We start from the raw sequence: 14,472 nt of genomic DNA, 5'->3' as shown, positions 1-14,472 counted from the left end.
CAGAGCTGTGCGCATTTTTGAAGGAAGGCTACATTTTCGGTTTGCATATTCTGTGGACTGGACTGAATTTCTCCCTTTTCCTAGCTCCTGGCCTTGCTTCTCGACTTAATAATAAACCCTATAAACCAAGAGCATTTCTACACATGCTGTTTAATTAAGAGAGACTGTTTCTTTTTAAAGAGGGAATCAGATGAAATTCAGAAATAACCTTCCACTGACACGAAGAGCGAGCGTTCCTTTTTGGCTTCCATTTCTCCGCACAAAGGAAATAAATCTTACGTAATGTAGCATAACATGACAAGGGAATGGTTTCCCCTTAACAAATACTCATTTGCAACAGTGCTCAAGCCCGCCACATGCAAGGATCTATTTCCTGCAACAGTGTTCCAGCAAAACTGATTACTAATTCCACAACTCAAATTAAAACTAGCAGAGCTTGAAGGCTGGGACTGACACACGCGTTCGTTCTTCTCTCTCCCTCCCTCTCCCTCTCACCCCCTGCGCTGATGGGGAACAGCAAAGAGTTTTTATCATGTGAGCGTGTGTGTTTAATTACATTGTTTAACACATTGGGAATAATTTAGCAAGTGGAGTGAAGAAAATAAGGCACTTAGCTCTCCTCCCTTCCGCAGAACAGCTTCGTCAGCTTCATCAGAATGGTGTCTGGGTATGTACATGGACAAATGTAAAAGCAGTTGTTATGCATGATTAAAATTCACTGCTGGGGGAGAGATATGCTCCGCAAAGTGCGTGCTCGAACATCAGAGCAATGTGTTCTCTTGTGCTACTTGCACTTAGGTCATAGCTGTCAACTTTTCCCTTTTCTTGCGAGGAAGCCTATTCTGAATAAGGGAATTTTCCTTTAAAAAAGGGAAACGTTGACAGCTATGGCTTAGGTTCATAGGAAGCTGACTTAGATTTGTCTGCCTAGCCCAGAATTGACACCACTTCCCTTGGGTCACAGGCAGAGGTTCTTTCCCATTGTCTACTGCACTGCCCCTTTCTGAATTATATATTTTATATGTATAATTGAGTGTTTTGTTTTAAGGTGGACACCGGTCAACAGAAACCGAGAATGCAACAAATGTAAGAAGAGCCCCACTGGATCAGACCAAAGGCAACGTCTAGTCCAGCATCCTGTTCTCGCAGTGGCTAACCAGATGAACTATGAGATTTACGGTACCTCAGTGGGATTTTGGTACTAGCACAACAGTGCCTTTGCTGTGCCTTATCTTACCACTCAGGCTCCCACCTGAGCTCCAGCTGGAAAAAAGCCCTGTGTTGAAGAATAAATAGAGGTAGATTGTCTGAAGAGATCCAATGAGCAATAAGGCCTACATCAGAATTTCAGCAGAGCTCATAATACTGGAACTGATGAAAGGGTTTTCGCCATTGAAGTAACAGCATATTAAAACAAGCACTTGGTATGTGCCAGGGAACTGGTTGTCAGAGTCCACACACACACACACACACACACACACACACACAATCATGTCTGTGATCAGAACAATTGCTATAACATATGCAAAATTAATCTTGTATGGTATTACCTGAATAAAGGAGTTGGTTAAGAAAGCTGCCAGAAAAGGAATATTTGAACACTGCACAGGTCAACATATTGTTCAAATGGGTGTGTGTCACCCATATATAATGAACTAATCGTTTTAAGATGCCAAAGTAAATTTGGAGAACACAGACAGGAGAGATTATATTGTGTTATGTACAGATCAGCGGCTTAAGCTGGGAGGAAAAGCAACCGGTTCCCAGAGATATTGGTAACATAGGGCGACTTTGCACATTTCAACACGCTCAGTGCTTCTGCTGTCTGTTACCACACAGGGAATTCTATAACATCGTACGAAAGTTGAAACCTGAGTGCCCAGGCATGGTCTGAGGGCACAGGAGGCCACCAACTTGCTAAAACTAAGGAGGGCTGGTCAGTGATTAAATAGGAGACAGCCTGGGGAACCACATGTACACAACCTTGGGTGCCACAATGGAAAAAAGGTAAGATATCCAGAGATAGAAAGAAGACAAAGTCCTTACCAGAGAAGAATGGCAAACTAAGCTGATGGGCTATGCCGAAATGGCAAAACTGACCGGAAAGCTCAGGAACCAAGAAGACCAAAACATTAATAAAGAATGGGGAAAATTTACAATTTACTTGAGAGACCACTGTAAGCAGATGAAAACATTAGCAGGATTACAATGACACTTGCAATGTAAAAATTACTATGAACAAAATGGAGAGATGTAAAACTTGGATGATGAAATAATATGCAGCTGAAAAGGTGGATAATAGGATCCGTGGAGAGGAAGGTGGGAAGTCTAGAGATTTGGAGAAATCTCTAAATAGGGGTATGTATTTGGTAATGTTATAATTCTACATTTGTAAAATCAAATAAAAATTATTTCAAGAGATGAGGGGGGAAATGAAAAAGGTAATATATAAAAAAAGAAAATGAATATATATGTAAATACACAAACACACCCTTTGCCTCAATATGCAATGAGCACAGTCACTCATGGGTTGCAACCTGCAGAAAGGCTTGATAAGCTCATAGGCACCGTCTTAGACTGAGTCATAGGATCCTAGAATTGTACAGTTGGAAGGGACCGTAAGGATCATCGAGTACAACCTCTGGCAACAGAAGGCATATGCAGCTGCCCAGTGCGGAGATCAAACTTGCAACCTTGCTGTTATCAGCACCACGCTCTTACCAACTGAGCTATCCAGGTTGACTCTTGGCCTACCTAGCTCAATATTGTCTAAACTGACTGGCAGTGGCTTTCCAGGATTTCAGGCGGGGGTCTCCCCCACCCTTATCTAAAGATGCCAGGGATTGAACCTGGGACCGTCTGCGTACAAAGCAGATGCTCTCCCGCGGAGCTATGGCCTCTTGGAGCATCCCACTTTGAGACCTGCAGCTGAATTGGCAGAGGAGGCAATTCCCATCTGTTTCCTCACCCCTAGTCCTGTCATATACTCCTTTCCCTGTGACTCGAAACACAACGGGGGAATAAGGTAGAATGCCCAAGTCGCAAACTTGGCAACAATCCTATTTGTAGGTGATTGCTTTTAACATCCATCTTTTGTACTGAATAGCGTGAGTGTGAACCAGCGCACCTTATGTGTATATGTATGCGCAGACACGCACAACTGAACCCATCACCACCCATATGCCATTCCCTCCCCCCCCCCAGCCTTTTCATTACGCTATAACAGTTTTTGCAGGTGCCAGGGAACCATCTGCTATATATCCAATGGACTGTTCAGTTCGTTTTCGACGTGGCAGTTGAAATGTACAGCAAACAAAGACTGAGAACTTGTTTCTCTAATTATAGTTATACAGCTCAATCCCCTTTCCATCACTTTGACAAAATTCTTCTGGTGGTTCTTCAAATTGTATATTGAAGTGGTCCTCCCCTCCCCCATTCCCGTTCCTAGCTGCTCACCCTGGTCTCGTCTATATTACTCTAACAAAACTGTAGCCAATCTAAAAAAAAGCTATTATAGCTGAAATAAATGCAAAGAGATGCCCAGTTGTAAAAATGTTTGTTTGTTTATTGCAACCCAAAGTGCAAGTCAGCAGATCTGTATGGCTGGGAAATCCTGTGGAGAGCAGCAGATAAATTTCAGAAGACATCTGGAAATCGCAATTATAAACTGGAGAGTTTGATGCAAAAACTCTGCTGGGCAGAAATCAAACGCGGCTGAAGGACAACGATGGAGCAGACACTTAAGTTCTGGAACAATCATCTGAGCTAAAAGCGGTGAAAGAATCTTTGGAGACAGCTCCATTAGGGGTTGATATTAAAATTGTGACTGAAAAACAAGTTGTCTTGCAGTAACTGCAAACAACTAACAAACACACAGAATTGTGTTTAGTTTGACATAACATTATATGGGCAGGAGCAGACTGATGCCACAGTAACTGTACAATCCTACCCATGTTCACTCAGAAGTAGGTCCCAATGAATTTCATGGGACTTACTTCATGATTCTGATAAGCATGTGTAAGTTTGCACCCTAAACTGATTAGTCTTAAAGGTGCCACACAGAACTGTTAACAAGGGAACTAATAGGCTTCCCCCCCTGTCCACAGAGGGTGGGGGTATAATATTCCCACAAACAGCCTGTTGTAGAATAAGCTGAAATGGTATTAAGTGGACTATGACCTAGCAAACAAGGGTTGAAATTCATGGGTGACTTTGGACCAGTGATGGTCTCTCTGCCTAACTCTGTTGTGAAGGAAGTATGGGGAAGAGAGAACCATGAATGCCCTTATACATTCCTTGCAGGAAAAGTGGCATACAAGAAGTTCATCTCCAGCCTGTCAGTGGGCTAGGCTTTGGTTTCAATAGGCAGAAAGGGTGAAAAGTTGATGAGAAGGCAGAGACAGAGAGAGAGAAAATACAATGCTTTGCAAAATAATTTCACTGAGGTGGAAAATAAAAGCTGCCTTTTGAGGAGGGAAGAAGAAAGACCTTATAATACCACAATTATAGTGGCTTATAGACACACCGGATTTAAGTAGGGCCAAAGCAGGCAGGAATTTTTAAATTTTAATTCTGGATTATTATTATTATTTTTAAAAAATACATCTCTGATTCCTCCCTTGAACAGTTCCTATTGATCCACTGACAAGGAACCGAATTCTCTCCCCTGCCCCACCCCATCCGCAACACCTTGTCATGCACCTGCACTTAGTGTGTAGTAATATTTGCAGAAAATTATTTCTGGGGAGTACCTGATCTCAGACAAAAAGGGAAAACTATGGAGATGCCAAGGACTACTAGAAAACAAGACACAAGCAGGAAAAGTGCACCAAACAAGAAAACAAAACAGCGCCTATTTAGTACCTGGGGGATTCCTATTGCCTGGTGTCCAAAGAACTCACTTTTCAATCACATATCTGACTTCACTGACAGGCTGAAGTAGCCAGGCTGACTCATTTCACAGAAATGGCTCAGTAGATAGATAGATAAAACTTTATTCGCATTAGCCAATGGCCATCGCAACAGTAAAACAGTAAAACAAAAAATGGCTCTGTGGTGGGATGATGAGCTGCTTGTGCGTAAAATGCAAGTCCCTCAGAGTTTGATCAGGTTTTCAAACCTCTGCCTGTGACGGAGCCCCTCCGGCATGGCTGCGTCAATCGCTAGTAGAATCCGAAAGTGGTTGCTTTCGGAAACGTTTCCAACATAAAAGCTCTTTCACGGAAACACGTCTTCTGGACTCTCTGCGTGACAGTTTCCGGCGAGGCGTGGGTGTCCCTATAGGAGGTCCTGAGACCTCTCCACTGTTTTCGCTGGAAACGTCTCTGAGCCACCCCTCCGACTCACTTTCCCTGGAAGTTCCTGCTCCCCCCCTACTGGTTCCCTCTTCAGCTGCTCCGTCTCTTTCAACCTGAGGGAGCCTTTGCACCTCCTGTCCTTCCGATGGCAGTTCCCTGACATCCACCTCCCCTCCAGGGCCCCCTTCACCCCCTCCCGTCTCCTCCCCTCCGGGCTGGGAGGAAGTAAAACCCCTGAAAGAACCTTCCTCATCGTCCGAAGTTTCGAACACTTCCCTCCACCTGCTACTGTCCCTCGTCTCTCGATACTCCTCGTCTTCGGAGTCTATTCCCTCTTCCAACTCCGACTCCGTGAATCCTTCCATTTCCTGTTCCTCGTCGGTGGTGCCGAAGTACTCCCTCCTAAACCTTTCTACCGGCTGTGGTTTCCTAGGGAATCTTTGGTGGAACGTTTCTGTTAAAACCTCGTCATTGACCTCCCCTGCAGTCACCCAGGTGTTTTCTGACTCCGGTTCCCCTTCCCACGCCACCAAATACTCTACCTGATTTCCCTTCCACCTGGAATCGAGGATTTCCGCTACATGGTTGCTGCGTTCCCTCTCTTCCAAGGCTGGTCCCCTGACGTGCTCCCCTTCACGTCCCCCCCTGTATGGTGACAGTAACGACCTGTGGAACACTGGGTGCAATTTCATGTGGTTGGGTAACCGGAGTTTGAAAGCCACCGGGTTGACCTGCTGAATGACCTCAAAGGGTCCCAATCTTCTGGGCCTCAATTTCTTACAACCCCCTTTGAACGGCAACCCTTGGGTTGACAGCCACACTTGATCCCCCACCCTTATGGTTTCACCTTCCCTTCTGTTCTTGTCTGCCTGCTTCTTATATTGTGCCTTGGCCCTTTCTAAGTTGAGCTGGAGCTGATGATGGATCGCTTCCATCTCTTCTACAAAATGTTCAGCCGCTGGAACGCTCCATCTCTCCCCTCCCTCCCCTGGAAATGCCCTGGGGTGACACCCGTAATTAGCCAAAAAGGGGCTCATCCCTGTGGACACATTCTCCGCATTATTGTAGGCAAATTCTGCCAGCGCCAACTTTTCGACCCAATCGTTCTCTCTGTCATTGACATAACACCTCAGATATTGTTGAAGAATGCCATTTGCTCTTTCCGCCTGCCCGTTGGTTTCAGGGTGCCGGGCCGTTGAAAAATTGACTTCCACGTGCAGCAAGCTCATGAGCTTCCTCCAGAACCTGGAAGTAAATTGTTTGCCGCGGTCTGAGATCACCCTCAAGGGAGCCCCGTGCAACCTAAAGATGTGTTCTACAAACAACTTCGCTGTTTCTTCCGCTGTGACTGCATGTGAGCATGCTACAAAGTGGCACATCTTTGTTAACAGGTCTACTACTACCATGATGGCTGTTTTCCCCTTGGACTTCGGCAGATCCGTCATAAAATCTATTGATACCGCTTCCCAAGGCCGTTCTGGTGTGGGTAATGGTTCTAATAACCCTGCCGGCGCCCGTCTTTCCCCTTTGGCTCGCTGACATTGGTCACACCCTCTTACATACTCCCTTACATCTTCCCTCACCTTGGGCCACCAGAATTCCCTGGTAACCAACCACATGGTCTTGTGTTGCCCAAAATGTCCCGCCGTGGGGCTATCGTGCAACTGCTTGAGTACTCTCCCCCTCAATTCACCTTCGGGTATATACAGTGCCCCTTTGTAATACAATGCCCCATTTCTTTCCTCAAAACCTTCGGGGCTCTCGCCCTCCCCCCTGAGTCCTCTGAGCTTATCCTGGGCATATTCATCATTTTCCGTTTCCTCTACCAGTTCTCGTTGCCCCACCAGCGCCGCCCCACACACCCAGCGGTCCTCAGGGATGACATGTCTCTCTTCAATCGCCCCCTCCCCCTCCCAATACTCTGGTTTGCGTGAGAGAGCGTCCGCCCTGACGTTTTCTGGACCTGGCACATAACAAATTTCAAAGTTGAATTTAGAGAATTCCTGTGCCCATCTCACTTGTCGTTGGTTGAGCACTCGAGCTGTTCTCCAATACTCTAAATTCTTGTGGTCGGTGCACACTTGCACCTTGTGTTGTGCCCCAATTAATAAATGTCTCCACCTCCGGAACGCTTCGTGAATGGCAAGTAGTTCCCTGTCATACACCGTGTAGTTCCTCTCGGATTTATTCAGCTTCCGCGAGAAGAAGGCACACGGTCTCCACTCTGACATACTCCTCCCCGGTTGAAGAAGTACCGCCCCTACCGCCCGGTCGGACGCATCGGTTTCCACTCTCATGGGTTTTCGTAAATCCACATGCAGAAGTTGTTCTTCCGAGGCGAAAGCCCTTTTCAGTTCTTCAAATGCTCGCTCCGCCTCCGCCGTCCAAACAAATTTCTTCTTGCTGCTGAGGCAGTCGGTGATGGGCGCCGTCAAGTGGGCAAAGTTCTTGATGAACTTCCGATAAAAGTTCCCAAACCCCAAGAATCTTTGCACATCCTTCTTGGTCTTCGGTGTCTTCCATTCCAGTACCGCTTGGACCTTGCCTGGATCCATGGCCAATCCCTTGTCTGACAAGCGGTACCCCAGGAATTCCACCTCCTTGGTATGAAACTGGCACTTCTCCAGTTTCACCCACAGCTGGTTGGCTTGCAGCCTGCCCAACACTTCTCGAACGTCCCTCACATGCTGCTCCTCATCCTCCGAATACACCAACACGTCGTCTAAAAAGGCCACACAGTTCTTGTAGAGCAAAGGCCCCAGAACGTGGTTAATAAACGCTTGAAAGCACGCGGAGCCTCCTTGTAGACCGAAGGGCATAACGAGGTATTCAAAGGCTCCCAAAGGGGTGAACATGGTGGTCTTCCATTCATCTCCCTTCCTTATGCGTATCAGATTGTACGCCCCCCGCAGGTCCAGCTTTGTAAAAATCTTTCCCTTCCTTACCCTGGTCAAAATGTCATCAATTCGGGGCATAGGGAAAGCCAGGGGTTCCGACACTGCATTCAAGGCCCTGAAGTCACACACAAGTCTCGGCTTATCTGTGTTTTTTTTGTCCACAAAAAACACTGGGCTGCCCCCCACCGCTCGGGACTCTCTGATGAAACCTCGCTTCAGGTTTTTGTCAATGAACTCCCTCAGCTCCTGCATCTCCCTGTCGGACATGGCGTACAGCTTGCCCACTGGGAGTTGGGCCCCAGGGAGTAGGTTGATTTGACAGTCAAAGGGTCTATGCGGCGGCAGTTTGTCTGCTTCCCTTTCGCTGAATACGTTGCTCAGATCTGCGTATTGCGGGGGCACCTTCCCTCTGCCCATTACTTCCATCCCGGCTAGGGTGACTCTGTCTCCGCCCTGAACCTTCCCCTGCTTGCAGTGTTCTAGGCAATGCGCTGACCCAAAGGAGACCACCCTCTGATGCCAGCCCACTAGCGGATCGTGTAGCGCCAGCCAGCTCATCCCCAAAATGATGGGAGCTCCTCCCAAGGTGGCCACATTAAACGCTATCCGTTCGGTGTGCCTTGCCACCCTCATTATCATCGGGACAGTCTGTTGGCTAACTTCTCCTCCCAACAGCTCTCTGCCATCAATCGTGGTCACCTGCAAGGGATTACTTAAAGGGATGGTCTGTATCTGGTGCTCAGCTGCAAACTCCTTACTCATAAAATTACAGGAGCTGCCTGAATCCAAAAGCGCCTTGACCTGTAGGGGGTGTCCATTTGGCAGCTCTAGTGACACTTCTATCACTAAAGCAGGTCTGGGTGGTTCTGGCGTGGGCACTTTCACTGCTCTTTGGCCTGGCTGCTGTGCCCCGACGGTGGCAGCCAGGCGTTGGCTTTTACTTGCTCCTTGTTTTCCTCCTCCCTTTCCCCCACAGCTCCTGCCATCCCTTGCCATTCCTTTCTTTGTGGGCAGACTCTGGCAAAGTGCCCTGGCTGTTGGCAGAGATAACATTTCTTGGCACTCTTTCCCTCCTTCTTCCGCCCTTCACTGGGATTTGAAACTGCGCGCGCCCGCGCTGTTCCAACTTCCATCGGCTCTGCCGGCGGGAAAGGTGGCTCTGGAATGTCCGGAATGCGCAGTTCCCTCCAACGTTCTCCTTTCCCTTCCCGCCTTTCCAAAGCTCTCGCTTCCTGGCGCGCTCCTATGGCCAGCGCGGATTTGGTCAGCTGATCCATAGACTCCGCCCTTGGCCCCCGGGAAAGTTCATCTTTAACGGCCGAAGAAAGCCCCTCTTCAAAAAGCATTTGGATGGGTTCCGCCGATAGGTCCCACCCCAATTTATGAATCAGCATAGTAAACTCAGTCCAGTACTCACGGACAGATCGGCTCCCCTGTTTGCAAGCCATTAACTGCCTTCGTACCACCCCCTGCTCAATGTCACTGGAAAACATCAGGTCCATGGCACGAAAAAACTTCCTCGTGTCCTTTAGTATCTCATTATTCACTGCCATCAGGGGTCGAACCCAATCCTTCGCCCCCCCTTCGAGATGGCCAATTACAAAAGCCACTCGCGATTCCTCGTCGGGGAAGTCATCATACTGCAGGTTGAGAGCGTATTGCATCTCAGTTCTAAAGGCATGATAGTTTCTGGGATCTCCCCCGAATTTCTGCACCAATCCTGGCACCTTTCTGGCTATCGAGGTGGTTTTCTCCTTTCCCTTTTCTGCATCCTGAGCCCTCCTCTCCTCAAGCCTCGCCGTTTGCATGGCCAGCTGGATCTCCAATGCCCTGTACCTTTCTTCCAGGCTTGGACCTCCTCCAGCTGCTCCTGCTCCTCCGGTTCCGGCTGGGTCGCTCATGATGCCGCTGCTTGCACAAGCTGGCTTTCAGGGACTTTCGGATTGCTGTGGTGGGATGATGAGCTGCTTGTGCGTAAAATGCAAGTCCCTCAGAGTTTGATCAGGTTTTCAAACCTCTGCCTGTGACGGAGCCCCTCCGGCATGGCTGCGTCAATCGCTAGTAGAATCCGAAAGTGGTTGCTTTCGGAAACGTTTCCAACATAAAAGCTCTTTCACGGAAACACGTCTTCTGGACTCTCTGCGTGACAGTTTCCGGCGAGGCGTGGGTGTCCCTATAGGAGGTCCTGAGACCTCTCCACTGTTTTCGCTGGAAACGTCTCTGAGCCACCCCTCCGACTCACTTTCCCTGGAAGTTCCTGCTCCCCCCCTACTGGTTCCCTCTTCAGCTGCTCCGTCTCTTTCAACCTGAGGGAGCCTTTGCACCTCCTGTCCTTCCGATGGCAGTTCCCTGACAGGCTCAGAAGGATACCTGCACATTTTGCCTCATAACTTTCTTTCTAGGGCACCTAGAGACTTACTTTAAAAGAAAAGAGAATAAAGAACCTCAAACTCTGACTGGGGGCACCAATGGAGGCCTTTGTGGGCACTGGGTTGGAAGCCCCCAAGATACAGTGGTACCTCGGGTTAAGTACTTAATTCATTCTGGAGGTCCGTACTTAACCTGAAATTGTTCTTAACCTAAAGCAGCACTTTAGCTAATGGGGCCTCCTGCTGCTGCCGCACTGCCAGAGCATGATTTCTGTTCTCATCCTGAAGCAAAGTTGTTAACCTGAAGCATTATTTCTGGGTTAGCGGAATATGTAACCTGAATAGTATGTAACCTGAAGCGTATGTAACCCGAGGTACCACTGTACAGGATTACAGCCTTAGCCCATTGACTTAAAAAACAAACTTAAGGAGAAAACGGTTCTGCTTCAATTTAAGTTATAATTCCTAAGCATAATTACTTGAACATCTCCAATAAGCATGGTTATGATTGAACTGTTCATGTGTTTGTTTAGCACAGTTAGTAGGGAAATTCATATAAGTTATATGTTCTAAATAATTCTGGAGAGATGTTCATTAAAGCTTGATGCAACATTTTTGTACTTTGGTTCTGTCACACCCTGTTTTAAAAACGATCTTAGTTCTAATTTGCAGTTTTAATGTCTATTTTGTTTCTTAAAGCTATGCTATTTCACCTAATTATCTATTATTTGGTGAAAGCTGTAAATAACCCACTGCTCCTACAATTACCACTTCATTAATGCCTCAGGAGATCAAGATCAAGCAAAAGATGTGGCTGCGTTGCTGCCATGCATCCCACTTCAGCAGTTCATGGTTTTAATCCTATTAATTTAGAAGGGATTTTCTCCTGATTTTTATTCATTAGATGTTGCTTGCTCCATTTCATATGCAAAACAGTTACCTTTCCTCACAGCATTTAACTGAAAAATTCAATAATTGTCTTAGAACGTTATTTCATTTGGGCCTCCAGTGCTTTTTATTTTGTTTATAATAGAGGTGTCCAACACAGTATCAGCCGACATCATGTAACTTCCAGTATCTTCTATGGCACAGTATAAAAGGTAAAGGTAAATACCCCCTCAAAAATCCACAGTGCACAGGAGAATGTTTGCTCTGTCTCAGCCTATCCTAGGTTGAAATCCACCCCCACCCTGACAAAAAATGCCCACTTTTTGTTGGTTGTCAGGACTGGCCACCCGCCCTCCTATTCTGAACAAAGAGGTGCAAAGAGCTTCTATGGGAATGAGTCCTGCAGTGGTTTTTTGCCTTCTTTTTTCACTGATGAGAAGGTTAATAGGGCAAGCACAAATCACCATTTTATGGTCCTGTCCAGTACTTTTTTTCTATAGTAAAAAAAATATGTTTAGAGGTACTCTCATTTTGATTCAAGAAAACCACCATTTTATAGTTCAAACCAGGAAAAATAAATACAGGAAATGGACAAAAGTACAAAGAACATAAGCCGCCATTGGAGGTGGTAACAACAAAACTGATCAATCACCATGCTAGATTGCAAGTCCTACTTCGCACATTAAACGCTTGCTTCCATATGAGACTCAGGAAACCCCGTGACAGGAAATGAGGCCGCCATCAGGGGTAGCAACAGAACTGACAATTCACTGTGCTAGAGAAGAAACTATTTTTTAAAAAAAATAGTTTCTTCTCCTGTTTCTACCCCCAGAAAAAAGCACTGGTCCTGTCTCTTTTCCTGCTTTTTTAGATGCTTTACACACCCCGTCACACATTGTGTGTTATATTATATAGCCATTGTGTGTTATCTTATGTCCCCATAGCAGCCATTTTGTGGGTGGCAAACACAGGACTTTCTCAGATATCCCCATACACCCACTAGGGAAGGAGGAATCTATCAAATTCAGTTCTCCCTATTTCTCATTTTTTTAAATCTTAAATACAGTTGTACACATTTCTGTAGCAATTTGCAATTTTTAAAAAAATCAAAGCATCTTCATGAAAACCTTTCAGCATTGTTGTACATTTTTTTGTATGCAGTATTGACTAATGTTCATATTTTTGCAAGCAAATGCCAAGAAAATTCAATACTGACCCATTTGGTTTCAAAAGGGGAAACTTCCTCAAAATGAGGTAAGAAGGATGTTGAAATTCTTAGAAATTGTTTAAAACCACATTAGAAACTCAAAAGGAGTGTATAACACAGATCAGAAAAGGGACCATGAGGACCAAGAGAATGCCAGAGTTGTTTATGAGCAGAGCCAAAGAAGCTATTAGAGGCAAGAAGGCTTCCTTCAAAAAACTGAAGAGGGAAAAAAACAAACCCCAAAGTTCGGCAAAAAAAGAAGTGCAAGCAGACAATGTGATGCTGAAAAAAAGATTTTGAGAAGCACATTCTTCAAAACCTTAAAACCAACAACAAAAAGTTATGTAAGTATATTAGTAGCAGGAGTCCATCAAGGGGGATGGTTGAACCCACGGATGACAACGAAATCAAAAGAATACTAAAGAAGGATAAGTAGATTGTGGAGAAACTGAATTAATTCTTTGTATCCATTTTCCAAACAGAAAGATGTGGGGCAGATTTCAGTGCCTGAACTAACCTCTGCAGGAGGTAGATCTGAGGAACTGAAGCAGATAGTGGTGACGAGAGACGAAGTTCTAGGCTTAATAAACAAAGTAAAAACCGACAAATGCCGGGTCAAGATAGCATCCGCACAAGAGCTTACAAATAACTCAAAAGTAGGTAACTTGTCTCACACCAGCTTCAATACCTGAAGACTGGAAAGTAGCAAATGCAACACCAATATTTTTTTTTTAAAGGGATCCAATGGGCACCCTGGAAATTACAGGCCAGTTAGCCTAACACCTGTCCTGGGAAAACTGATAATTGGCCACTGTGAGAACAGGCTCCTCTTCTCTTCTTATGCTGTTTGAAACAGAAAGGGAAGCTGGATAGATGGAAGTACCAGACCATCCAACATTCCCTATTACTTTCCGTCCTCTACATGCACACACAGAGGAATGTATCCCTTCCAATTTCTTCAGCAATGTCCAGTTACTTCTGAAAACTTACCATTACATGGGAAGGTTCTTTACAGCAGGCCAGCCCCATCTAGATCCCAACAAGTCATTGCTGCTTCTCCTTTTCCGTACTCAGAGTCTCTCCAGGCAGCACAGTTCCCAATGGCCTGTCCTTTTTCAAAGCCAAACACTTCCAGTGCTTCTGTGAAGGTGATCTTCCAGTATCCGTGCTTCCGATTTTTTATGCTGTTATCTCTTCAGAGGCAGAAGGGCAAACTGGTTTTTCCCCCCTATAAAAAGCCTGTCAAATGAATATTTGCTAGCTAAATCCAACGAGATGACTTCAGCTTTGTTATATTGATTTGTATTTCAGCAGGCATGCTGCACCCCCTTAAGTAAACACCTGCCAGAGTGAACATGAAGTCAGAGCCAAGCCTGGGACCAACAGTATACAACTTCCTGCTTCTCTCAGGTGTTATCTTACCACAGGTAGCTCGCCCCTCCTATCCTGCGGTGGTTAATGTTTCACCACTCACAATATTTTGTGAGTTTAAGATGTTGTTAGCAAACACCAGGCTTTGTTTCATATTCGTTTTCATGGTTCTCTCAAAGCTCTACCAGGAAATGAAGAAATATTTATGGCTCTGTACACTAAACAATGGATTTATCATGTTATTGGGCAAAAGAACCCACAAGAAACACACACCCCCATCCCGCCAAATACACTTCATAAATAGACATGTTCTTGTTAGAATTCTTGATCTATGATTGCAGTCATAGGATTGTTGTCTTTCACATGACGGTATATGTTTTGACTCCACAGAGTGGGAGGTGACGGAAACAGGATGTTTGTGTTACTGTGTTCCGTTAAGTGGG

At 45.8% G+C, this 14,472-nt stretch overlaps 1 protein-coding gene across 2 annotated transcripts in view; it reads right to left on the bottom strand.

Annotated features, from left to right (window-relative positions):
* Window positions 1–14,021, bottom strand: part of CAPN13 (calpain 13) — an 88,735-nt gene extending 74,714 nt beyond the window's left edge. For both annotated transcript variants that reach the window (XM_028724475.2, XM_028724477.2), the window contains exon 1: window positions 13,649–14,021. In XM_028724475.2, the coding sequence (XP_028580308.2) occupies window positions 13,649–13,687 (39 nt within the window). In that variant the 5' untranslated portion in view covers window positions 13,688–14,021. The remainder of the gene's footprint in view (window positions 1–13,648) is intronic.
* Window positions 14,022–14,472: the final 451 nt, after the last annotated feature.

The sequence above is a fragment of the Podarcis muralis genome, chromosome 3 (genome assembly GCF_964188315.1).
Source record: "Podarcis muralis chromosome 3, rPodMur119.hap1.1, whole genome shotgun sequence".
Classification (NCBI taxonomy): domain Eukaryota; kingdom Metazoa; phylum Chordata; class Lepidosauria; order Squamata; family Lacertidae; genus Podarcis; species Podarcis muralis.
Note: the sequence above shows the minus strand (reverse complement) of the source record. Positions and strands in the feature narration are given on the sequence as shown.